Source organism: Zonotrichia leucophrys, chromosome 10 (assembly GCF_028769735.1).
Source record: "Zonotrichia leucophrys gambelii isolate GWCS_2022_RI chromosome 10, RI_Zleu_2.0, whole genome shotgun sequence".
In the NCBI taxonomy this organism is placed as follows: Eukaryota; Metazoa; Chordata; class Aves; order Passeriformes; family Passerellidae; genus Zonotrichia; species Zonotrichia leucophrys.
This window is the reverse complement of record NC_088180.1, coordinates 2,288,858-2,312,965: the sequence shown is the minus strand read 5'-3', so window position 1 is coordinate 2,312,965 and position 24,108 is coordinate 2,288,858. Positions and strand designations below refer to the sequence as shown.

Below are 24,108 nucleotides of genomic sequence, written 5' to 3'. Positions count from 1 at the left end.
TACTTATGTTTAGTTTATTTCTGTTCAGATAATTTTTTTTCAAGGTACTTATATTCAGATTATTGATTTTTATTTATTCCTCTTTGGGTTATTAACATTCAGCTGGTCCCCCCAGTCCCCCATCCAAGGGGACCCAAGTCATTGGCACAGGGACTCTGGCTGCAAAACTCTCTTTATTCCGAGTACAAAACGGGGGACACGAGTGGGAGACCCCTGAACGCAGGGACGAGGGTCTGTCACCGCGTGTCACCCGGGCTGGGGTCACCCCTGGGCAGGGTCAGCCCTGGCCTGGGGTCAACCTGAGGCTGTCCCAGTCTGGGGTCACCCCCAGGTGTCACCACCCTTGGCTGTTGTCACCCCGGCTGGTGTCATGCCCGGTTGGATCATCCCCGGCTTGGTGTCCCCGAGCTGCCCCCTGGGTGGCAGTGGCTCCTCATGGTGCCAAGGTGCCTCTGCCTGGGTTCCTCCAGCATTTGGGACACCGTGGACACGGACCCAGTGAGGTGGTGGCAGTGCCCTGGGCACGCACTTGGGGACATCCCCAGGGAAGCTGCTCCCACCTCCCAGCTGTGGCAGCATTCCACAGTCCTGGACATTGCCCCAGAGATGGGGCCGTGGGCACCTTCAGAGCCCAGGCTGAGGAGCCCCAGGCTGGGGGTGACAGGGTGCCAGCGCAGGGTGACAAACAAGCCAGGTGACAGCGGGAAGGGGGGTCAGTTCTTGAACATGTCACACAGCAGCTTCTCCATGGGGGTGTTGCCGATGGTGCGGCGGAAGAAGAGCAGCTCCACGCGCTCCGAGGAGATGAAGCGCAGCGCCGGCAGGAGCAGCAGCAGCTTCCCAAACCTGGGGATGGAGCGGTGGCCGTGGGTGGGTGTCCCACCCTGGTGGCACCCTGAGGAGGTGGGGACAGCGGTACCTGACGGGCTGCCCGGGGTAGTGGGAACGGTTGTGCTGGCCCAGCATCACCTGTGACTGGTCCTGCAGGTTCTCCACCTGCTCAGGGTCCTTCAGGCCACGGGTCTCTGCGGGGACAAGGGGGTGACAGGCTGGGGAGGGACACGGGGATGCCCAGTGGTGGCTGCCGGGGGTGGCCTCACCTGGTTTGAAGAGCACCACGGCCTTCATGCAGGCGAATTCCGTGGGGTCAACAGCCAAGGCCTTGAAGCGGCCGAGGGTCTCCTGCAGCGCCCGCACGTCCAGGGTGGCCGGCAGCAGCTTCCCAGGGCCCGGCTCGGGGACAGCCAGGAGCGGGCAGCTCTCCAGGGGCATGGACCACTGGATGGCACACAGCAGGAACAGCTCACTCCATGCTTCCTCCAGCAGGATCACCTGGGGACAGCGGGGGGAACCCCAAAACCCCTGTCACCCCCAAAGCCTCCAGGACCTGTAGCCACCACAGCTGGTCGGGCTGACGAGCACCTGCAGGGGAACCCTAGGAATGTTGTGGACATGCTCCAACTGGCTGCTACATTTTTTGGGGTTCCTGTTGCCCCATAGGCAAATCCCCAATTCCTCATGGAGGTTGCCAACCCCACCTGGTCACGGAAGGGCAGGTTGGAGAAGACGGGCAGGTTCTTGGCCCATTTCACGGCCATGAAGAGGAGCCGTGCTGAGGTCTCGTAGATGTTTTCGGGGCTGGCTGCCGGGTACGGCGCCACCTGGTACTCGCCAGCCGCCCGCTCCGGCTCGCTGCCCGTCACATCCACCGTCTCATCAGCTGCAGGGGTGGGAGAGGACACCGGTTGTCACCACACCGTGGGGACAGCCACCCCCCCCCACCCCCTCTGCACTGGCAGCCACCCACCGTCCTCGGGCTCCAGCTTGGCGCAGGTCTCGGCCGTCATCAGGCTGGCCATGAAGCGATGGTTGGTGGGCGGTGTGGGCGCTCGGGGACCCGGGGTGACAGTGGCACCAGGACCACGAGGAGCCGCACAGGTTGAGGGGGGAACCTCACATGTGGTGGCCACGTGCTCAGGGGGCAGCTCAGCATCCAGCTGGATGCTGTCCAGCTGGACCTGGGCTGTGCTGCGGGGCTGGCGCTCGTTCTGCACAGCTGGGCACACAAGGTGGCATCAGCACCGGCCACCCCGTTGTCCCCACTGCTGTTTGTCACTGTGTGTCCCTCCCATCTTACCATCCTTGTTCATGCCAGCCTGCAGGCACTTCTTGAGCCGGCAGGCCTGGCACTGGTTGCGGTGAGCCTTGTCCACTGGGCACAGCCCCGTCCCTGCCTGGCACCTATGGGGAGACGTGGCTGCAGCCCCTGAGGTGGCCCCTGTCCCCGAGGAGCGTCCTCCCCCATAGGTACCATGTCTCACCCCATGGGTTTCCTCCACCCACCAAGTGCCCACAACCATGGGTGCCCTGTCCCCAGGAGGTGCCGTGTCCCCGGTGGGTGCCCTGTCCCAGTGAATGCTCTGCCTTGGTGGGTGTTTTGGCCCATCAGGGGGCTCTGGACACCCTCTCCACAGGTGCCTCTCCCCCTGCACGCCTGTCCCCTGAGTGGTTTGAAGTCCCCCTGGGTCTCTGCCCCACCCATTGTCCATATCCTGAGATCCCTGGCCTGCTGAGTGTCCATCCCAGGGTACCCGACCCCACTGGGGGCCTGCCCCAAGCTCCCTGTCCTGCTGGGTGTCCATCTGCAGTGTCCCTGTCCCTTCCCTGCTGGGTGCCCCATCCCAATGGGTTCCTGCTCTGCTGGGTGTCCCTACCCTGCTGGGTGCCCGCTCCCCCCACTCCTGCCCCACTGTGTCCAACCCCTGCATCCCTGGGTGGCCATTCCTGGGGTCCCTGCCCTGTGGGGTGTCCTTTCCTCTACGGTGTCTGTCCATGGGACCCTGGTTCTTGTCCCTGCCCCTCTGGCTGCCCCTCTGCCCCCCATTCCCTGCCCTGGGGACCCCTGTTCCCACCTGTAGATGAGCTTCCTGCGGACGCTGCGCTTGAAGAAGCCGCTGCAGCCGTTGCAGGCGTAGATGCCGTAGTGCTTCCCACTGCTGGTGTCCCCACACACCTTGCACAGCAGCACCGGGCTCAGCTCCTTCCCGGGGGCCGGGCTCAGCCCTGTGGGAGGGGAACTGTCACATCTGGGTTGACTCTGGGCATCCCAATGTCCCTCGTCCCACCCCCAGCCCCTGCTGCCTCCCAGCATCCTGGAGATGGGGTGGCTCCTGTCTGCTGGTTCAGCCCAGGGACATGGATGGGGACACCTCAGGGACTCCACGCAGGGCTCACCATCTTCCCACAGCCCAGCGATGCAGGATGGGCTCTCAGAGGAATTTTGAAAATTAAAAAAGGGATGAAATTGTGTTCTTAGGGATGGGGACGCCAGGCATCCCAGAGAAGGGCTGCAATCAGGGATGGGAGGAGTCCTGGAGAAGGGACAGCTCTGGGGACACGGGACACCCCAGAGGAGAATCACAGCAGGGAACTGTGGGGATCCTGGTAAAGGCCAGGGACCAAGGGCATCCAGGTTTTTACAGGGGACCCTGGGAATCCTGGAGCACGGGCACAGCTGGGGACCTCAGGGATCCTGGAGAACAAACACAAGTGAGGATCATGGAGAGGGTCAGGGACTGCAGGCATCCTGGCCTAGGGAAGGACCATGATGGGAACTCAGCATCTTGGAGAAGGATGGCAGCTGAAGAGCCCAAGCATCTCAGCAGACCATGATGGGGACCCTGGGCATCCAGGATAAGGACCATGAGCAGAAGCCCAGCCATTCGGGAAAAGGTTGGCAATGGAGAACCCAAATATCCCAAACAACTATGATGGGGACACTGGGTGTCTTGGAGATGAGCCATAATAGGGACCCCCAGATATCTCAGAGAAGGACCACGATGGGGACCAAAGGCATCCAGAAGAAGGCCTTGATGATCCCAGGCATCTCAGATAAAAACTGCAATGGAGGACCCCAAGGTGATTGACCACTATGGGGATTCCAAGTATCCCAGAGGATATTGAAGAGGACCCCCAGCATCTCGGGGAGTGAGCACAGTGGGGGCCCGGCCACCCCAGAGAAAATCCCCAGGTGTCCCCCCGAGTCAGAGCCGCCTCTTACCCGTGGGGCTCTCATCCAGCCCGGCGCTCACCACCGACCCCGCCGGGGACGCAGCCATCCCGGCCTGTCCCTGTCCGTCTGTCCGTCCCTGTGGATCCCCGCGGAGGCTCCGGCCAGGCGCTGGGGGCTCGGGCAGCTCTGCGGCCAGAGGGGCTCCTGCCTTGCTCTCTTCAAGGCGGCTTAGCGGCGGGCGCTGTGTAAGCAGCCGCCTCTTTGTCACCCTCTTAATCTTTAGTGTCTGCGCGGGGCGGGGGGGATCAATCAGCCACGCGATGAAGAATTAAAAAGGTGCTGAGCCCCAGCCCTGTAACCCTAAACCCCGCGACACCCAAGCCACCCCCCCGCGCGCCGCCGTGGAGGTGTCACCCTGTGTCACTGCCACCCCCAGCACTGCGGGGCCGAGATTGCGGCACAGGAGGGCGATGGGGCCGGGGCTGGGGACCCCCCGTGGGCGTCGTCCTCCCCTCGGGACCCACCAGGGCCTGTAAGCGCATAAGCCCTTCACTAAGGCGGTTAGAGGGGAATAACGAAAAGTGGTAATTAAGGGGGGTAATTTCCCTGCCCCCAAGTAATTAATTACCGGCCCTGATGGCGAGGGCAGGGGGGATGCTCGGTAGGATCCCCGCTGGGCCTCAGCATCCCCTCCCGGGGCCGGGGCCCTCCACGGATGTTGGGGCTGCTGACACGGCACAGGGTGGGGGCCAGGTGGCCCCGGGGTTATGCAACCACCGCTAAACCCTCGCGGTGACAGGGCAGCACAATTTGGGATTTGTGGGCTTTAGCCGCTAAACCCCCCCGCCCCGCTCAGGGGGGTGGCGGGTGCCACCGTCACGGGCCCGGCCTGTCCCCAGCCATGGGCCAGGCTGAGGACAGGGGGTCCCGGCCTCTGTGCCCCTTCCAGAGGGGCTCAGGGGTGTTGGTGTCCTGAAGGTGTCCCAGGGGACGGGCCCTGGCAGCAGTGACTCCAGTGGATCCAGGGGCTGGGGATCACCCCTGCGGCATCCTCCACTGATGCGGCTCCATCCCCCTGCCTGCAGCGTTCCTGCATCCCCTGCCTGTGGCATGGCTCCATCCCCCTGCCTGCAGCATGGCTCCATCCCCCTGCCTACAGCGTTCCTGCATCCCCTGCCTGTGGCATGGCTCCATCCCCCTGCCTACAGCCTACTTCCATCCCTTTTGCCTGAAGCGTTTCTCCATCTTAACACTCTTAACACAGTGACTCACTCTACCAGCCTTGCCTGCACCATGGTTCCATGTTCCCACGTGCAGGGACATTCCATCACCCTTCCTGACTACACGGCTCCATCATCCTTCCTGCCTGCACCATGACCTCATCCCTGCCTGAACCATGACCCCATCCCTGCCTGCACCATCCCTGCTCCATCCCTGCCTGCACCACAGCTCCATCCCTGCCTGCACCACGGCTCCATCCCTGCCTGTACCACGGCTCCATGCCCCTTCCAGCCCCCTCCCAGCCTAGGACCCCCCATTTCCCCTGGGTGCCCTGTCCCACCCACAGCCCCATGCTGACCCAGATCTCTGACCGCCGCCATCTGCGGCAGGGGCCGCCTCCTCCTCCCGCGGCAGAATTATGACGCTGGGCTAATGCAGAAGGAGCAAGCTGTCACCTCCCTGCCCGGCCCCTGGGTGCCTCCACACCTCTCACCCAAGGGTGCAACACTCCTGTGGCTGCAGGAGCCCCGGCATCCCGGGTGCCAGCCCATCCGTGGGGACACAGACAGCCAGCACCAGGGACAGCGGGGAGGGCCAGCATGGCGGTGCAGCTGAGTTAGGCTAATTTACCATCCCCTCCTTGCCGTTGGGTAAAAGCCAGCTCTGGAGCAGGGATTTGGGAGGGGGATTAGCTGGGCCAACCATCTGCTGCCAGCCAATCATCAGCACCCCCAGGAAAGCCAATAATTACAAAAATATGGTTTCCCACCCCGTTTCTCCATTGCACCCTGATGGGTGCTGTCCCTGTGGTGGAATCCCCGTGGAGCAGCACCCTGTCCTCTTCCCAGGGATGAGGGCTCCATGGGCACCCAACTGGGCCCTGCTGGGAGCCCAGCCCAGCCCAGCCTGTTTGGGTGAGACACGAGCAGGCCTGGAGGGGCTCTGGGTGTGGGTGGGGGTGAAGGAGCAAACGTTAAAGCCCGAGGCGGGGTCGTGACTCGGCTCGGTCACAGATGCTGGGGCAGATGCCACAGGATTACCCAGCCTAAAACCTTGGGATCTGCCCCCCTTCCCCCCAGCAGGCAGAGAGCGTTTAATTACTAATTTACTAATTACCTAAAGATGCTGGCGATGGGCTTGAGAGCTGCGGTCAGGAGCAGCCCCAGGGCTGCAGCCACCCTAATCCCACTGGCTGTGGGGAGCTGGTGGATGCACCCTGGCCAGGGACACTGAGTGACCCAGGGAAGCACCACTGTCCTGGCAGTCCTGCTCTGCTGGTGACGGCATGGAGTGGTGGGGAATGGGACAGGACAGTGGGGACAAGGAGGAGACAATGGGGACAAGGGGAAGGTGATGGGAACCAGGAGGAGATATTGGGGATCAAGGGATGACAGTGGGGACCAGGAGGGGATGGTGGAGACCAAGAGGAGCCAATGGGGGAGGAGGAGAGATGATGGGGACCAAGAGGTGACAACAAGGATCAGGAGGGGGAGATGGGAACAAGAAGGAGGTGATGAGGACGTGTCTCTGACAAATGGGAAGAGCAGGAGGTGAGAGCAGTGACCAGGAAGGGATGATGGAGACCGGGACATGGCAATAGGGACCATGCGAGGATGATGGGGACCAGGAAGGTGTGACAGAGATCATGAGGGGGCAGTGAGACGCAATAGGGTGATGGAGATCATGAGGGGATGGTAAGGACTGAGATGGGATGATGGGGACTGGGAGGGGAGGATGGCAATGAGAAGGGTGTGATGGGTACATGTGGGCAAGACAAGAGACCAGGAGAGGATGGCGGAGATCAGAAGGGGACAAGACCAACAAAAAATGACATGAAGTTCCAGGAGGGTGGCTGTGGGACCAGAGGAAGGGGGTTAATGTGGACTGGGAAGGGTTAATGTGGCCGCCAGCACTGAGCTGGGCCCAGGCCAGGCTCGAGTTTCACCTGTAATTAGCTCTTGTTTATTGGAAGCTCCTTGATAAATGATTCTTTGGAGGCTGTCCGATGACAGAGGGTGACAGTCACCCACCTGAGCCCTGCTAAAGCCTTCACTGACCCCTGGCACCAGGATTAAACTTTAATGTGACTCTGGAGCTGACCCCGGGCATGCGCCATTCTGGGGTGACAGGGCTGGGGACAGGCTGGTGGCCATCCCTGGGACATGGGGCTGGGCACAGGCTGATGGCCTCACTGGGCCAGAGGGTTTTGGCACCAAGAGGTGATTTGTCATAAGCCTGGTGGTCAGTGGTTACCAAGGCATTGTGGCCACAGGGCTGTTTCCTGCCTCCTTTGGGGTCACCCAAGAAGTTTGTGGATGAAATGTCACACCAGGTTGGGTTTGCCCCTTGGGACTGGCCCTCCAGGATGGGCACGGTGCCACGGTGCAGCCGGTCGGGGCACATTCCCAGAGCCGTGTGCCACTGCCAGGAGCCACCGCGGTGCTGGGGGCGGGCCGAGCTCCTGCCCCTGCCCCGCAGGCACCTTCGGAGCAGCGGCAGCTCGGGAGGCACCGAGGGGACCCTGGAGGTGACCAAGGTGAGGCAGCAGGGCACAGACCGAGCCCTGAGGCTGCAGCCTGGGTGACGTGTCACCACAACTGCGGGGACAGAGCAGACCCCCAGGTATGGGGCAGCTGTCCCCAGCTCCTGGACACGGTGTTTTCTCCTTGCAGATGAATCTCCTCGCCCAGGTAAAGGGGGAGCCGGCAGGAAGGACACCTGCAGCCAGGTGATCCCACCCTCTGCCATGGTACCAGGGCCCTGGACCCCACAGCTGGGACCTGCCTGGTGCTGGCTGTGGCCTGGGGGGCTGGGCTGGGCTGGGCTGGCAGAGATGGGGGCGGCAGGGGACGGGGGTCAGAAGGGGACAGGGGTCAGAAGGGGACGGGTCCCGTCTTGCCCTGCCCTCTCTCCCCACAGGTGAGCTCCCTCCTTCAGGCCCTGCAAGCCCCGGACTGGCTGTTCCTCCAGCCCTGGCACTGGCTGGGCTCCTGGGTATGGCAGGTTTGGGTGCTGGCATGAGAATCCCAGCCAGGTGCTCGGGCAGGGGGTGAGCCATGACACGGGTGCCACTGGGGCTGATGCAAGGTGTTTGTCCCTCCAGGTGAGCAGCTCCAGGCAGGTAAGTGCTGGCATTGCCCCTGTGCCCTGCACTGCCATCTCACCCCTGGCACAGCTGAGCCAAGTCCTGCCCACCCTGCCTTTTCCTCGGCACCCATGGGTGCCTCAGCACCTGGAGGAGGCAGCCCCTTCCCAAAGGGTTTCCCTGCATGGAGACCTGAGACCCAAGCTGTGCTTAAGGCACCAGTGGTGTGGGATGAGCCAGCAGGTCAGTGACACTGCTGGTGTCCCCAGGGCACCGGTGGCCCTGAAACACAGCTGGGTCCCCAGGCAGTGGCCGGGGCAGTGACCACGGCAGGGTTCTTCCTCTGCGAGGGACTGCTGGGACAACACTTCCACGTCGTCCCCAACGGGGTGGCTGAGCCCCAGCCTGGGGACCTCTTCCTCTTCCCGCTGGCCTCGGGGGGCCCTGGCTGGTGGGGCGCCCACGCTGGCATCTACTGCGGGGACGGGGAGATCATCCACCTGGAAGGTGAGCCCCGGGAGCTGGCATGGCACGGGACATCTCCATGGAAGGGACACGGGGTACAGAGCCCGCTTTGCCCCGCAGGCAGCTCAGGGGTGTCCCCATCGGGCGTGGTGGCCAAGCACGGCAAGAGGCACCTGCTGCGGACGCGGGGCCGGGCGCGGGTGCTGCGCAGGAAGGGCGCGCTGGACGTGGCCGCGCTGCAGCGCCGGGTGCGCGCGGCCATGGAGCAGCCCCTGGACTACGACGCCGTCTCCTGCAACTGCATCCACTTCGCCCTCGCCCTCCTGGGGCTGGGCCACCTGGCTGGGGCCATGGTGGGTGCCGCCTCCAGATCAGGTGTCACCAACCTGGGGTCTGGCATCTGCTCCAGCCAAGGGTCACCAAACCTCTTCTGCTTTCCCAGGTGTCCCCAGCGCTGCAGTGATGGAGGTGATGGTGTGTCACAGACATATTTCATGAAAAATCCTTTTGCCAGGATCATTTCTCTTGAGAAGCTGAGAAGCTTCAGCTTCTCCGTGTTTTGCTGCTTTGGAATGTGATTTGGAGAATTGTTTAGCCAGTATGTGAAATTGTTTTCACTTGATGACCAATGACAGCCACCTGTGTCAAGGCTGTGAGCAGTCACAAGATTTTATTATCATTCCTTTTCATTCCTTGCTAGCCTTCTGATTAAATCCTTTCTTCTATTCTTTTAGTATAGTTTTAATACATAATTTTCCTTTAATATACACCATAAAATAATAAATCAGCCTTCTGAAACATGGATTCAAGATTCTCATTTCTTCCCTCGTCCTGGGACCCCTGTGAACACCACCACAATGTGGAATATGTGGGGCTGGAGCATCCTCCCCTGGGCACCAGAACTGCACCAGTGGTTTGCCAATCCTCCTGTGTGGCAATGAACAGTTGCATGGAAACCCTGTGCCAAGCCTGTTTGATTTGTTGTTTTCTCACTTTTCCCAGAAGCTGCTGTCAAGGGATGTCCCACCTTGACACCCCTTGAAGGGAGGGGCTGCTCTTTGCTCCCCATGTCCTCCTGAGACAATCATCTGCCTCTTCCACTGCTGGCATTTAATTTTGAGCGTAAAAATGAATATTCCGTGGGCTGCTGGGTTGGAAATGGGCCAAAAGGCTGCATCAGGTGTACCCCAGGGGTCAGCTCTGTGCCCATATATCTAGTATATCATTCCTATCATGTTATTGATAATAATATTAAGTATAAACTACAATATTTATAAGAATAATATAAATTAATACCACACCTAATATATATAATAATTTAGATATCATACATCACATATACTACCATGTGGAATATAGACCATAAAATATTAAATTTTATAATATAGTGGATAATACATAATACAATATGTAATATGTACTGCATTAAATACTATATAATAGAATTCATATAATCTGCAATATAATATAGCATATAGCATAACACATAGCATATATAACATATTGCATACATTATATAATATATAAACTGTAGAATGTAGAAAGGTTTATGGATTATCTATAACATAGCATGTTATAGATATGCCATTGAATATGGCAAATATATAGTATTGCATACTTAATGAAATCTGTAATATATTGTAATGTAATGTAACAAATAACATGCAATATATGCTATACAGTATGCAGCATGTAATAGAGTGTACAAATTATATGTAATGTGTAAATAAATGTATATTATGTATACTGCACGCAGTATTTAATATAAAATGTAATACGGTAGGATTTAATAATACATATTATAACAGCCGAACATATAACATTCTTTACTATAATGTCTAATTATAACCATACACAATCATGCCTATTGCAATAATGATAGATTTTGGTGGTTCTGGACGGGTATGTGTGCGGCTGTGAGCCCAGTGGCTGTCACTCTGTCACAGCCGTGTCCCCAGCATTGCTCTGCTGAGGTCCCCCGTGTCCCGCTCCCAGACCCGCGCAGGTGCGGGGCCGCAGGGACCCCTCCGGGGCAGCCGGGCTCCCCTCGGGCCGCGGTTCCCGGTGCGGCGGGGTCGGTGCGGCCGGGCTGTCCCGGGGGCCGGGCCCGTCCCCGCCCGCGCTGACATCAGTTCCCTCCCGCGTCCCCCCCGCATCCCGCATCCCGCATCCCGCCCGCCGCCATGGCCGCCAGCCCGGCCTACGGCGAGGAGAAGGGCGGCTCCTCCAGCCTGGGCGAGCCCGAGTACGGCCACGACCCCGCCAGCGGCGGCATCTTCTCCTCCGACTACAAGAGGTGGGGACAATGCGGGCGCAGGGGACAAGGGCGAGGCGGCCCGGGCGGCCGCCGCTGAGGCCTTCGCCGCCGGGCTCGGCGGGATGTGGGACCCGAGCCGGGCTGCAGCGGCCCCCGACGTGGAGACGGGGACAGGGACGGGGATGAGGATGGTGATGGGGGTGTGGATAAGGATAAGGATGAGGATGGGGACAGGGATGGGGCAGGGAATGCGGTCACGCCGCCGCCACCGTCATTGCAGGTTGCAAAGGCCGGAGAGGGTGGGAACACGGCCGGTTTTGGAGATGGTGAGGCTGGGGAAGATGTGCGGGGATGCCCCCTGAACCTCCCACCCTCGGGCTGGGGCATCCCGGGCACGGTGTTCCCCCCACGGGATCTGCCGGCTCCTGTGGCTCTCCTGAGCTGACACCCCCCCGCCGCATCGAGGGAGGGATGTTGGGAATGTCACCCTGCCGTGGGACAGGCTCCTGCGGCGGGCAGGGGTGAAGAGGAACGGGGGCTGTGCTCCTGGAGCTGCAGGAATGTCTCTTGGCCCTCCTGACCATGTCAGTGTCCCCCGCTCTGGCACTGTCCCCCCCTCCCTGCTGCCCCAGCAGGAAAGCACTGAATCACTGTCTGACAGCATCACGCTCTCTACCCCGGCTGTGTTCCCCAGCCCAGCAGGGCCCCCCATCCCTGCCCCTCTGGTGGTGTCCCCCCATATGACAGTGTCCCTCCCGTCCTGATTCCCTGACAGTGTCCCCCATCCCGACCTTTTGGCAATGTCCCCCGTTTGGGAGTGTCCCCTCTCTCCCTGTACTCCTCCCTAATGCTGCAGAGTGTCCCCCATTCTGGATGTGTCCCTGATCTGTGATCTGCTGGCAGTGTCCCCATCTCACTGGGTCTCCCCTTCCCTGAACCCCCGGCAGTGTCCCCCTCCCCCTGATACTCTAGCAATGTCCCCCAGTATGGCAGTGTCCTGCCAGTCCTGAGCCCCTGGCACTGTCCCCCACTCTGGATGTGCCCTCCATCCATGACCTTTTCCAGCAGTATCCCCATCTCATGGTGTCTCCCCCTTTCCTGATCCCTTAGTAGTGTCCCTTTCAGTGTGACACTCCCTACCCCTGGCTGTGTCCCCCAGTATGACAATTTCCCCCAGCCCTGATCCACTGGCAGTGTCCTCCAGTCTGGCAGTGCCCTCTATCCATGACCCACTGGCAGTGTCCCCCAGTTTGTCCAAGTCTCCCCCCTCCTTGGCAATGTCTTCCAGCCTGGAAATCCTCCCCTGCTCCCACGTCTGCCAGTGTCCCCTGACCCCCACTGGCAGTGTCCCCCACTCTGGAGGCATGCCCCAGCCCTGACACCCTGGCTGTGTCTCCCCATCTGTCCAGGTTACCACAGTGATCTGCCATGAGTGCCTCCCACTCTGGCAGTGCCAACTCCCTCATTGCAGTGTCCCTTTACCCCGACCTCCTGGCAGTGTCCCTCACACCCACATTGTCCCCCACACCCATAGTGTCACTATAATCTGCATGCTGCTCTTTGCCAGAGCCACACCAGGTCTGTCACCAGTCCTGTGAGACATCTATGGCAGCCATGGCACATGGGACATGACAAATGCACCCAGTGTGACCCCACCTTCCAGGTCGGACACCCACAGGTGCCCCATCATGCCACCCTACCACCTGCCCAGGACTGAGCCACTCAGCACTGGGGAAGGAGCTCCCTGCAGTGTCCCCAGGTCCCAGCTGCAGGTCAGATGTCACTTTGGACGTGACATCCCAAGCTGGCCTCACCCACTGGGAGCTGCGTCCTGATCCAGGCTGCAACCCAACCCCAACCACGGCATCAGGTTTCAGCCCACTGTGCTGGGCAGAGAAGCGGGGCCACAGCCCTGTCACCATCCCCAGGGCCACTGCCGCCTGTCACAGCCATGATGTCCCTGCCGCCAGTGCAGAAGCTGCTGCGGCAGCTGCCGGTGGGGCCGGCTGGCTGGCCGAAAACACCAGAGGGTGCTGGTGCGGCCGAGGAAGTGACAAGCCCGGTGCTGGCCCCCGAGGCTGGACAAGCCGCCTGCTACAGCGCCCTGCGAGCCGATGAGCTGCGGCCACTCGCCGGCACCAAGCCCGCAGGGGACACTGGCACCGGGCCACCGCCGCGGTAAGACTCCCCCAGGGAGCGCCCCCAGGACCCTCTGGTGATGGTGGCTCTGGACGAGCATCGTCCCATAGGTGTCACCCTCAGATGCAGCCTTGCAGGTGCCCCCAGTTTAGGGGGTGACAGGTGTCCCTTAGAAAAGAGGACAGTGGTAACAACTTTACTAAAGGCTGGTGGCATTTTCCCAGTCCAGGGAGGGGACCAGGGAAGGACTTTGCATCGGGGTGTGCTGGCACATCTATGCCACTATGGCCATGAGGGACAAGGGATACCCAGCCAAGCCAGAATGGAGCTGGTGATGGGCACCTGTGGTTTAGGGTGACAACCACAGCCAGGATGGGACAGGGTTCTTGTCCCAGTGCCTGGGATGAGGATGGCACTGGGTGCTAGCACCATGCCAGTCACTCCGGTTCCTCTTTCACCTTGCTGTAACCCAACTCCTGTCCCCATAAATATTTCATGATGAAGGGTTGGATTGCCAGCCTGATGGAAGGCTGGAAGCAGAAAAAAAAAGACTAAAAACAGGTAAAAATGTGAAAATAGTATTTTTTTTCCTCCTGGTGTGGTTCAGGCATGATGACCTCAAGGAGATGCTCGACAGCAACAAGGATTCACTCAAGCTGGAGGCCATGAAGAGGATTGTGGCGGTGGGTGTTGTTGTCACTGGTGGGGACATTGCTGGTGCCAAGCTGTCTCACGCTGTACCAGCCCCTGCAGTGCCAGCTGCCCAGCGTCACACCACTTCTTTTCCCCCTAGATGATTGCCCGTGGTAAAAACGCCTCCGATCTCTTCCCAGCTGTGGTGAAAAACGTTGCCTGCAAGAACATTGAGGTGAGGAGGATCTTGGGTGGCCCTGGCAGCATCCCAGGGTCTGGCACTTTCCCTGTTTTTGGGGATTGGCTGGAGTTTGGGGGCTCTGAGGTGGCACCTTCACCCTGCAGGTGAAGAAGCTGGTGTACGTGTACCTGGTGCGCTACGCAGAGGAGCAGCAGGATCTGGCCCTGCTCTCCATCTCCACCTTCCAGCGAGGACTCAAGGTGGGCTGCTCTGAGGGCCCAGGGGAGGTCTGGAGGAGCACTGAGCCTCCCACAGCTGCACTGCAGCCCCCCATATGTCCCCCCAGGACCCCAACCAGCTGATCCGTGCCAGCGCCCTGCGGGTCCTGTCCAGCATCCGGGTGCCCATCATCGTGCCCATCATGATGCTGGCCATCAAGGAGGCCGCCTCGGACATGTCCCCGTACGTGCGCAAGACAGCCGCCCACGCCATCCCCAAGCTGTACAGGTAACAGGAGGGAATCAGCTGCTGAATGTAAGGTACACCAATTGTTGTGATAAAGCAGCCAAGACTCAGTTTCTTCATGCAGAAGAGCCAATTCTTTAGTCACAAAGCTGATATTTGTAGGAAATATCAGAAGGCACTGTGTTAGATCTAATTGGCTAACGATACACTGACACTCAGTTTATGAGTCAGTAAATGGCTAGGGTGTACATCTGTCAAATCTCTCCATTTTTGGTTAGTTTACATATTTTGTTCACTGGTTCCCATGGGAGAGATTTCTTGTTTATTACACGTGCAAATGGTTTTCTTACTAGAATAGTTTGTTATGCTAACTGCTTTCACTCTTGTGATTTTTTCACATGGGAAGTTACAAGCTAACTGCTAGCTTAGCTAGAGTAATAGGGCCTAAATCATATTTTAAAAGGCCTTTCTTTATAATATCTTTACCTGTATGCAACATCAATAAGGGTCTTGGCTGCTTGGTACAGGCAGGGATGGGGAGGAGTTTGGTCCAGCATTACCTGCCCTGCTTCTCCCTCACAGCCTCGACTCAGACCAGAAGGACCAGCTCATCGAAGTGATCGAGAAGCTGCTGGCTGACAAAACCACAGTGAGCAGGATTCTGTGTCTCCCCCACCTCTAAATCTGGGAACGTCACTGGCCTTGTGCCCTCATGGGGATGGAGGTGTTCCCACCAAATTGGTGTCATCTTGGGGATGCAGCCATCCCCACATGGGGGATGCCATTGTCCTCACTGATCCAGCATCCATGAAGGGTTGCAGCCATCTCCCAAGCCAACATCTTTGTGGGGATGTCACTGTCCCTAGCAAGACAGAATCCTCATAAGAATGCCACTGTCCCCACTGATCCAGCATCCTCACAGGAATGCAGATATTCCCACAAAATTACTGTCCTTGTGTGGATGAACCCATCCCTGGAGAGTTGGCATCCTTGTGGGAGTGCTGCTGTCCCTACTGGGCCAACAGCCTCATGGGAATTCACCAACTCCACTGAGCTGGCATCCCTACAAGGAAGGGCTGCCCACCAAACCAGCGCCCTTATGGAGATGCCACCATCCCCACCAAACCAACATCTTGTTGATGATCCCACCACTCCAGGAAGTCACCCCAAGCTTTTCTTCTGCAGCTGGTGGCTGGCAGCGTGGTGATGGCATTCGAGGAGGTTTGCCCAGAGCGCATAGACCTCATCCACAAGAACTACCGCAAGCTCTGCAACCTGCTCATCGATGTGGAGGAGTGGGGGCAGGTGGTCATCATCAACATGCTGACCCGCTACGCCCGCACCCAGTTCCTCAGCCCCAACCAGAATGTGAGTTCAGAATGCCCTGGGAGCCTTGGGATGTCCTGGGAGCCCCTGGGGAGGTGGGGTGAAGGGGGAGTGTTCTTGGGAATGAAAAGGGTCCCACCTGCCAGCAGGAGTCCTTGCTGGAGGAGAACACTGAGAAGGCTTTCTATGGCTCTGAGGAGGAGGACGCCAAGGATGCCAAGGCAGAGGCAGCGTCGCTGGCCAAGCGCAAGCCCTACGTCATGGACCCCGACCACCGCCTCCTCCTGCGCAACACCAAGCCCCTGCTGCAGAGCCGCAACGCCGCAGTGAGACCCTCACTCCACCCTGCTCCTCCCCCAGGGCCACTGGTGGTGTCCATCTGCCTGGGCTTATGATGTCCCCACAGTCTAGGACTCACTGGGATGCTTGAGGGACACCCAGAAATGGGTGTCCTCAGGGTCAGGCTACTTCCAAGTGCTGAGAGTGGGACTGGGGGACATGGCCATTCCTCAGGGTGTCCCCCATTCCCACCATGTGACACTTGGGTGTGTGTCCATAGGTGGTGATGGCCGTGGCACAGCTCTACTTCCACCTGGCACCCAAGGCAGAGGTTGGAGTCATTGCCAAGGCGCTGGTACGGCTCCTGCGGAGTCACAGGTCTGTGGCACCTTGGTTGTGGTGGTGTCCTACCCCTCCACCCCAGTTGTTGGAACCCATGGGGAGCTCCAAGACCCTTTTTGAGAGACCCCCAAAAAGCCCATCCCTTAAGGGACATCAGGTTGGGGGCCTTTTTGGGCTGGTCCAGTCCAGACATGGGGTGACAGCATCTTGGTGGCACCAGGCTGGTGGTGGGTCCTGGCCCATATTCACAGGGACTTGCTGAGCGTGCTTGGCCCTTGCCCCAGTGATCATGTCCCCTCTTTGTCCCCACAGTGAGGTGCAGTATGTCGTGCTACAGAATGTGGCCACCATGTCCATCAAGCGGCGGGTGAGTCTCCGACTTGGTGTGGGAGGAGTTGGCCGTGTTGACCCAGAGATGACACTAATGTCTCTGGCCGTACATGCAGGGGATGTTTGAGCCCTATCTGAAAAGTTTCTACATCCGCTCAACGGACCCCACACAGATTAAGATCCTCAAGGTGAGCTGGAAACACCTGTCAGGAGTGGGTTTGGGGCTTCATGGAGCCCTTTCTTTGGGTCAGCTGTCCTCATGCCCTGGGGACAGGAGGACATCAAGTGCCCTGTCACCATACCCCTGTGCTGCTCATCTCTTCCTCATTTCCACAGCTGGAGGTCCTCACCAACCTGGCCAATGAGACCAACATCTCCACCATCCTGAGAGAGTTCCAGGTATGCCATGGCCATACTGATGTTGCCACCCTGGCATGGCTCTTGGTGCCAAACCACCACCATGGAGGGGGCAGAGGAGAGCCCCTGCAGGAGGAGTGAGCTGAGGCCATACCCAACCCCACCAGCGGTTCCAAAGGGCCCCAATATGTGACCACTGCCAGGGGGGATGTCCAGCACTGGCACATGGGTGACATGTCATGTGTGTCCTTCATGTGCAGACCTACATCCGCAGCATGGACAAGGACTTTGTGGCGGCCACCATCCAAGCCATCGGGCGCTGTGCCACCAACATCGGGAAGGTGCGGGACACCTGCCTCAATGGCCTGGTCCAGCTGCTCTCCAACAGGGATGGTGAGTACACACAGCAGGGGTGAAATGGGAGCTCCATCGCTCTCAGGGCAGGACCCAACTGAGGCTGGGGCTCTGCCCACAGAGCTGGTGGTGGCCGAATCCGTGGTGGTCATCAAAAAGCTGCTGCAGATGCAGCCGGCCCAGCACAGCGAGATCATCAAGCACATGGCCAAGCTCACTGACAACATCCAGGTTGGTTGGGGTGCTGCTGACCCACAGGAGCAGGGGATGGCAGCAGTGCCACATGTCTGGGGGCATTTCACAGGTGCCAATGGCGCGGGCCAGCATCTTGTGGCTCATTGGGGAGTACTGCGAGCACGTGCCCAAGATCGCACCTGATGTGCTGCGCAAGATGGCCAAGTCCTTCACCAACGAGGAGGACATTGTCAAGCTGCAGGTCATCAATCTGGCAGCTAAGCTCTACCTGACCAACTCCAAGCAGGTACCGGGGATGTGATCCTAGGGTGGGCCTCAGTTTCCCTGCCAGGGAGGGAGAGGCCAGCCCTGAGCATGTTCTCTGCTGCAGAGCAAGCTGCTGACCCAGTACGTCCTCAACTTGGCCAAGTACGACCAGAATTATGACATCCGCGACCGGGCTCGCTTCATCCGCCAGCTCATCGTGCCCACTGAGAAGAGCGGGGCCCTCAATAAATACGCCAAGAAGCTCTTCCTGGCCCAAAAACCGGCTCCCATCTTGGAGTCTTCTTTCAAAGGTACCCATCCCTGGTCACAGGGCACTGGGACATGGGGCACAAGCTGTCACCACAATGCTGCATGGCTCTCCCTGAGCTGCTCCCTCCTTTCACCTCGTTGTAGATCGGGACCATTTCCAACTGGGCTCCCTGTCCCATCTGCTCAACGCTAAGGCTGTGGGCTACCAGGAGCTGCCTGACTGGCCAGACGAGGCCCCTGACCCCTCTGTGAGGAATGTGGAGGTGTGTGGAGCACCTTGGGTGCATGGGGGAGGAGGGACCAAGGTGGGGACACTGACTGAAGGTCTTGAAAGAGCCCCAGAAGGTGCCTAGGTACTGCTCACCTGCCCCCGTTCCCTCTCTAGTGCTCACACATCCGATTGGGGATGGGGGGACAAGGGTGGGTGTTTGGATCCCCCAGTCATGGGGATGGCCCTGCTCCATCAACCCTGTGCCAGCAGGTTCCTGAGTGGACCAAGTGCACCAGCCGGGAGAAGAGGAAGGAGAAAGTGGAGAAGCCTTTCTATTCTGACTCAGAGGGCGAGTCAGGGCCCACGGAGTCGGCAGACAGTGGTGAGGACCTGAGGGCATGAGATATTGGGCAGTGGTCACTGTGGACATCAGGCAGGTGCCACAATGGTGGGGCATTGGACAGGGGACATGACAGTGGGGACACCCCATCATGGCAGGGACATGGCAGGAGATGTAGAAGGAGGCAGTGGTGGGCAGTGGGACTATCCAGGAATGCAGTGGGAGGATGCAGTGGCAAGGCAGCAGCAGGTGTGGGGTTGCAGTGGGAGGATGGAGGATGTAGTGGGATGAAATGGGAGATGGAGGAATGTGGGGGGACACAGCAGCAGGGCTGAGCTGTGCCCCCACAGAGCCCGAGTCCGGCAGCGAAGAGAACGGCAGCAGCAGCAGCTCTGGCAGCTCCAGCTCTGGCAGCGAGGAGGAAGATGAGGAAGAGGAGGACGACGACAGCGGGGAGCAGTCAGAGGACAAGGAGGAGGAGGAGGAGGAGAAGAGGCCAAAGAGGAAGGACAAGGAAGGTTCCCATAAGGCAGTCTTGGGGACTGCAGGCAGGTATGCCCTGGGAAGGCAGGGGGATACTCCCAGCGAAACCCCCACCCCAACCCCTGAGCTGGGCTCTCCCTGCAGCCCCAGCGAGGAAGAGGAGGAGGAGGAAGGGGCAAAGAAGGCCAAGAAGAAGGCCCCTCAGGGGAGGAAAGGCCGTGCTGAAACCTCATCAGAGGCCAGCACCTCCGAGAGCAGCTCCTCTGGCTCCGACTCGGGCTCCGAGGCAGAGGCCAAGCAGAGGAAGGCGGTGAGGGCTGGGATGGGCTGGGATGGGGGCTGCACAGGGATACCTAGACCCCCTATTGAACTCCCATCTCTGCCCCACTGCAGCCCCCCAGCAGCAAGGCCAGCTCCAAGGAGATCTCCCTGCTTGACCTGGATGACTGTGAGTGGCTGCCTGGAATACGCGAATGGCCGTGGTGGTGGTGCTGGGGAAACTGAGGCATGAGCACTCACCCCAGTGCCATCAGGACTCCATGGGTCCTTTGGGAGCTGCAAAGCTGGGACAAGAACAGGTGTGGTGAGGGGGTCCTTGTCCCCAGAAGATGGCTGTGGGACAGGCAGCTGTGCCTACTGGATTGTCCCCGTGTGGCTGTGCACAGGGACAGCCTACAGGGTTGTGTCTGCACCAATGGAGCTGTGCCACTGGGCTGTCCTTGTGTGGCTCTCCCCATGGGACTGTGCCACCAGGGCTGACCCCACATGGCTGTCCCCATGGGGCTATCCCCATGAGGCTGTGCCCATGGAGTTGTCCCCATGGCACTATGCCACCATTCTGTCCTCATATGGCTGTACCCATGTGGTTGTCCCCATGGAGCTGTGGCATTGGGCCTGTCCCCATGCTATTGTCCCCATGGAGCTGAGCCACTAGAACTGTCCCCGTGTGGGTGTCCCCATGGGGCTATGCTCACAGCCATGGGGCTGTGAGCTCTGTTAACCCTTTCCTCCCCCCTCCCCACCTTGCAGTCACTCCCCCTCCTCCCCAGCCCATCCCCTCCAGCAGCATCATCTCCACCAGCCTTGTGACTGACCTGGAGGGCCTCACTCTCACCGACACCTCCCTGACACCCACCGTAAGTGTCCCCCATGCCCTGTCTGGGGAGGTCCCAGGCCTCCTCCTGTCACCCGTGGGGGCTCCTGGGCCCTCTGCCAGCTGTAGGGGTTGCAGGGAGCCCTGAGCAGCCCATGCTGTCCCCTGGTGCAGCTGCTGAGCCCGGCATTCAGCGCGGTGAAGACCTACGAGCTGCTGCACCGCATGGCGGGCGAGGGGCTGGCGGTGGAGTACTGCTTCAGCCGCCGGCCCTTCCCCAGCGACCCCCACATGGTGGCCGTGCAGATCCAGATCTCCAACAACACCGACACCGAGGTGAAGAACCTGCGGGTCAACGAACCCAAGCCACTGTCCGGCATGAGGATACAGGAGTTCCCTGAGATCGGTATGGCATGGCACGGCATGGCCGTGACGCCGCGGGGGAGTGGGGACAGGGGTTGGCTGGGAATGTGGGATGTAGTGGCAGCCCTGTGGTTCCAGAGCACCTGGCGCCAGGGGACACAGCCACCGTGGTGATGGGCATCGACTTCTGTGACTCCACCCAGGCGGCAAACTTCCAGCTGTGGTGAGCATCTGGCATTGGGCAGGGCAGGATGGGTGTCCCCAGGGATTCAGGGCATCAGGTGCTCCAGAGATGGGGAAAGTGGGATAGGTATCAACATCCCTCCACATAGCAAGGGACAGGAGACAGCAGAAGCAGGGCACGAGGGGATGGAGGACAGCAGGACAGGCAGCAGAGTCCTTACAGGGAAGAGGAGATGGTCAGATGGGCATGGGGTGGGTGGGGGACAGCAGGAAATGCACAGGCCTCCCTGCAAGGGGACACAGAGGCAGCAGCAGCTCCAGGTCCAGCCTGACAGGTTCCCCCCATTCCTGAGCCCTTTTGTGCCACAGTTTCCGCGGTCACCCCTGCCCAGGGCAGGGATAGGAAGCAGGACATGGAGAGGGGACATAATCTGAGCACATGCCCCTCTGACCCGCCTGTCTCCCCAGCACCCACACGCGCCAGTTCTACGTCTCCATCCAGCCACCCGTGGGGGAGCTCATGGCCCCTGTCTTCATGAGCGAGAACGAGTTCAAGAAGGAGCAGGGTGAGTGGGGCCAGGGATGGGGACAGAGTGCTGCACGGGCACCCACCACTGACACTCACCCCCAATTTTGTCCCCTCTGCCGCCCTCGCTGTGGCCCTAGAGCACCTGGCACGGCCGGGTGAGGGTAAGTGGCTGCTCAGCTGGCCCCTAGACTAGCTCTGCTCCCCTCACCCTCCCCTGCACCCCCAGCCTGTGGGCTGGGGTGACCACTCTGGTGCCAGGGTGGCCTTGTTGGGTCTCCACAAAGTGTGAAGGGCCCATGTCACCCTGGTGCTCCCAGAACTGTGTCTGGTGAGTGACACCCTGTGTCTCCGTGCTTCTGGATCAGCACATCCCCACCCTGACCCCATGGATGGGGGCAGTGTTGAGTAGGGGGTGCTTGGTGCCCTGTAGCACCTGGCCCCATTGCTGCCACTGTCCAGAGGAGCACATCTCCAGGGATGTGGCTGCTGCCACCAGGCAGGCACATAGGGATGAGCCCAGGAAGGGTTATGAAGGATTTTCCCATCTCTGCTGAATCCTGAACCAAGAGCAAGCAGAGCAGCCAGCTCAGGATGTCATGGGGAACCTGAACTGAGGGAGCTGGAGGGGCTTGCTTTGGGCATGTCAAAGCAGGGCCCAGCAGGGTTGTGACCAGAGACAGGCAGGTGCCTCTGTTGCCTGCTCTAGGGAAGCTGATGGGCATGAGCGAGATCACAGAGAAGCTGACGCTGCCTGAGAAATGCCGAAGTGACCACACCATCGTCCAGCAAGTGACCTCGGCTGCCAACGTGGGCCGCGTGCCCTGCGGTGCCAGCAATGAGTACAGGTAGCTGCACCCCCACACCTGGGTCAGGCAGGCGCTGTCACCCCTCCGTTCCCACCTGAATCACAGTGGGGACACTCACGGCTTCCTTTAGGATGAGGAGCCTGCATGAACCCAAATGGGACAGCGGCCGTGGGTGGCAGGCACCTGCCTGTCCCCACTGGAGCATCCCATGGGACCAGAGGGTGACAGGGGACAGGTTGCCTTGAAGCCCTGTGTTTACCACCCCACAGGTTTGCAGCCAAGACGGTGACAAGCGGGAGCCTGGTGCTCATCACCCTGGAGCGGCGGGAGGGCTCCACGGCCCAGCTGACCATCAACAGCGAGAAGATGGTCATCGGCACCATGCTGGTGAAGGACATCATCCAGGCCCTGACACAGTGACAGCTGGGCTCTGCCGCACCTATGGCCCTGCCCTCCCACACCTTCTGCCCCATGCTGCTCCCCAAAACACTCCCTTGCCCCTGTTTCTGCCAGGTTATTCCCTGCCCCAATCCCAAAAGGGGCGGCAGGCAGCGACCCTCGGGCCAGCTTTGCTGCTGGGCGGAAGGAGCAGGATGCAGCAGATGGGATGCAGGGAAGTGTCCTACTCAGAAGGGCAGAAGCAGTTCCAGCCCCCATGGAGCACATTGTGGCCCCAGTCCCTCACTGTCATCTCCCGATGTAACCCTTATTTATTATGTCCAGGATCTCCCAATAAAGCTCTTCTCCAACCTGCTCCCTTTTCCTTCTCTGTTCTGTGGGCATATCAACCCCAAATTCCCCCCATGCCGGGCTCTGCCAGCCTCCCCGGGGCAGCCACAGGGGACAGCAGGGGACCAGCCATCCCTTAGGTGACTGGAAACATGCAGAGTGTCCCAGGGGTGGGTGGCTGCTGCGTCCTGGAGAAAACCTGGCACATGGTGTGGGAGTGAACCCCCCAGGGCAGGAGGTGCTCAGTCGGAGCACGGATCTGAGGAGTCTTGGGAGGGTTCCAGCTATTTATTCAAGGCAGAATTGCTCATGCTTCGACCGCAGAAATACCTGCTACGTCAGGGCTGGGTCTGTTCTGCAGTGTCACTGGAGGGATTCCTGGGGCCAGCTCGGGGAGGCGTTTCATCTCCAAACTGGGATTACAAAAAAAGAAGGAAATCTGACTCTTTATTAAGATCTCTCCTCCCAGCACGGGCTGGGTGGGATTTCAGTGAGCACTGGCTCTCTCCATCCAAATCTGCAGCTCAGCGCAGAGTCAGGCCCGGCACCAGAGGCAGAGGATGAGCAAAGGACGTGCGGGAAGGTCTGAATCCCGAACCGCCTCCGCTGCCACAAAAAGGGTGAGGGGCTTTCTGCTTTTTCCGGGTAAGAGATGAAAAAAACCCCTTTGTGTTTTCTGATGGGTGAGGAGTCCCTGGCTGGAGCAGCAGCAGCAACCACTGGGTGTCAAGTGCTTGTTCCACAGGGAAAAAGCCCATTCCCATAAGGACAGGGGCTGGAGCTGTGCTGCCTCACAGAGAGCACAATGATGCCACCACCCTGTTTCCCTTAGGGAGGCTGATTTAACCCTTGGGCTCCTATCCCTTCATGGGCTCAGCGAGTGCCACAGCCTGTGTGTGGAAAGATGCCCTTGGAGACCTCACTTTAACCCCCTGGGGGTCCCATTCCCTCATGGGGGGCTCAGTGAACAGCCCAGCCTCTGTGTACGAGCTGCCAGCGCTGAGGCATCCCTGGGAGGGAGTTTGCAGCCAGGCATCACTGTGCCACCGCTCCATTCTCCTCAGGGGCACTGATTTAAGCCCTTGGGAGACTCATTGTCCCATGGGGAGCCCAGAGTGCTGAGCCTGTGTGTGGAGAGCTGCTGGAGCCAAAGGGGGTCTGGAAGGGCTAAAGCCAGGCACCACAGCACTGCCACCACCCCATTTTCCTTGGGG

General features: G+C 59.6%; 3 protein-coding genes across 5 annotated transcripts; 2 read left to right on the top strand and 1 right to left on the bottom strand.

Annotated features, from left to right (window-relative positions):
• Nucleotides 1-550: 550 nt before the first annotated feature.
• Nucleotides 551-4,118, bottom strand: NR2E3 (nuclear receptor subfamily 2 group E member 3). The gene is made up of 8 exons (XM_064722150.1): nt 4,061-4,118; nt 2,913-3,063; nt 2,138-2,241; nt 1,808-2,056; nt 1,539-1,720; nt 1,101-1,332; nt 920-1,025; nt 551-846 (listed from the first exon to the last, which is right to left on the bottom strand). The coding sequence occupies exons 1-8, from the start codon at nt 4,116-4,118 to the stop codon at nt 714-716; spliced, it is 1,215 nt and encodes a 404-aa protein (XP_064578220.1). The 3' UTR covers nt 551-713.
• A 3,584-nt stretch (nt 4,119-7,702) lies between these two features.
• On the top strand, nt 7,703-9,530 carry LOC135452471 (uncharacterized). Of its 2 annotated transcripts, XM_064722573.1 has the most exons (7): nt 7,703-7,769; nt 7,906-7,923; nt 8,153-8,227; nt 8,337-8,354; nt 8,624-8,825; nt 8,904-9,136; nt 9,226-9,530. In XM_064722573.1, exons 2-7 carry the CDS (start codon nt 7,906-7,908, stop codon nt 9,244-9,246), a joined length of 567 nt encoding a protein of 188 aa, XP_064578643.1. In that variant the 5' UTR covers nt 7,703-7,769; the 3' UTR covers nt 9,247-9,530. The 2 variants fall into 2 exon arrangements, with proteins under 2 accessions (XP_064578643.1, XP_064578641.1); XM_064722571.1 differs by having other exon boundaries at nt 8,624-9,136.
• A 1,385-nt stretch (nt 9,531-10,915) lies between these two features.
• AP3B2 (adaptor related protein complex 3 subunit beta 2) lies at nt 10,916-22,919 on the top strand. 2 transcript variants are annotated; one of them, XM_064721873.1, is made up of 27 exons: nt 10,916-11,079; nt 13,787-13,862; nt 13,973-14,047; nt 14,158-14,253; nt 14,340-14,500; nt 15,041-15,107; nt 15,644-15,826; nt 15,931-16,110; nt 16,344-16,441; nt 16,718-16,772; nt 16,852-16,923; nt 17,072-17,134; nt 17,353-17,485; nt 17,568-17,677; nt 17,751-17,927; nt 18,012-18,198; nt 18,302-18,420; nt 18,639-18,750; nt 19,059-19,260; nt 19,336-19,501; nt 19,585-19,639; nt 20,221-20,327; nt 20,459-20,690; nt 20,786-20,870; nt 21,299-21,396; nt 22,066-22,204; nt 22,435-22,919. In XM_064721873.1, the coding sequence occupies exons 1-27, from the start codon at nt 10,967-10,969 to the stop codon at nt 22,583-22,585; spliced, it is 3,312 nt and encodes a 1,103-aa protein (XP_064577943.1). In that variant the 5' UTR covers nt 10,916-10,966; the 3' UTR covers nt 22,586-22,919. The 2 variants fall into 2 exon arrangements, with proteins under 2 accessions (XP_064577943.1, XP_064577944.1); XM_064721874.1 differs by having other exon boundaries at nt 10,917-11,079; nt 15,934-16,110.
• Nucleotides 22,920-24,108: the final 1,189 nt, after the last annotated feature.

What these genes read in the sequence shown, in the direction of transcription:
- NR2E3 (XM_064722150.1), bottom strand. Translation starts at nt 4,118, where the DNA reads ATGGCTGCGTCCCCGGCGGGGTCGGTGGTGAGCGCCGGGCTGGATGAG. An exon ending in CGCAGGAAGCTCATCTACAG is followed by an intron (nt 2,242 to 2,912) that starts GTGGGAACAGGG and finishes GTCTCCCCATAG; the next exon opens with GTGCCAGGCAGGGACGGGGC. An exon ending in GGCTGGCATGAACAAGGATG is followed by an intron (nt 2,057 to 2,137) that starts GTAAGATGGGAG and finishes TTGTGTGCCCAG; the next exon opens with CTGTGCAGAACGAGCGCCAG.
- LOC135452471 (XM_064722571.1), top strand. An exon ending in GCCACCTGGCTGGGGCCATG is followed by an intron (nt 9,137 to 9,225) that starts GTGGGTGCCGCC and finishes CTGCTTTCCCAG; the next exon opens with GTGTCCCCAGCGCTGCAGTG.
- AP3B2 (XM_064721873.1), top strand. Translation starts at nt 10,967, where the DNA reads ATGGCCGCCAGCCCGGCCTACGGCGAGGAGAAGGGCGGCTCCTCCAGC. An exon ending in GCCATCCCCAAGCTGTACAG is followed by an intron (nt 14,501 to 15,040) that starts GTAACAGGAGGG and finishes TCTCCCTCACAG; the next exon opens with CCTCGACTCAGACCAGAAGG. An exon ending in ACACCTCCCTGACACCCACC is followed by an intron (nt 20,328 to 20,458) that starts GTAAGTGTCCCC and finishes CCCCTGGTGCAG; the next exon opens with CTGCTGAGCCCGGCATTCAG.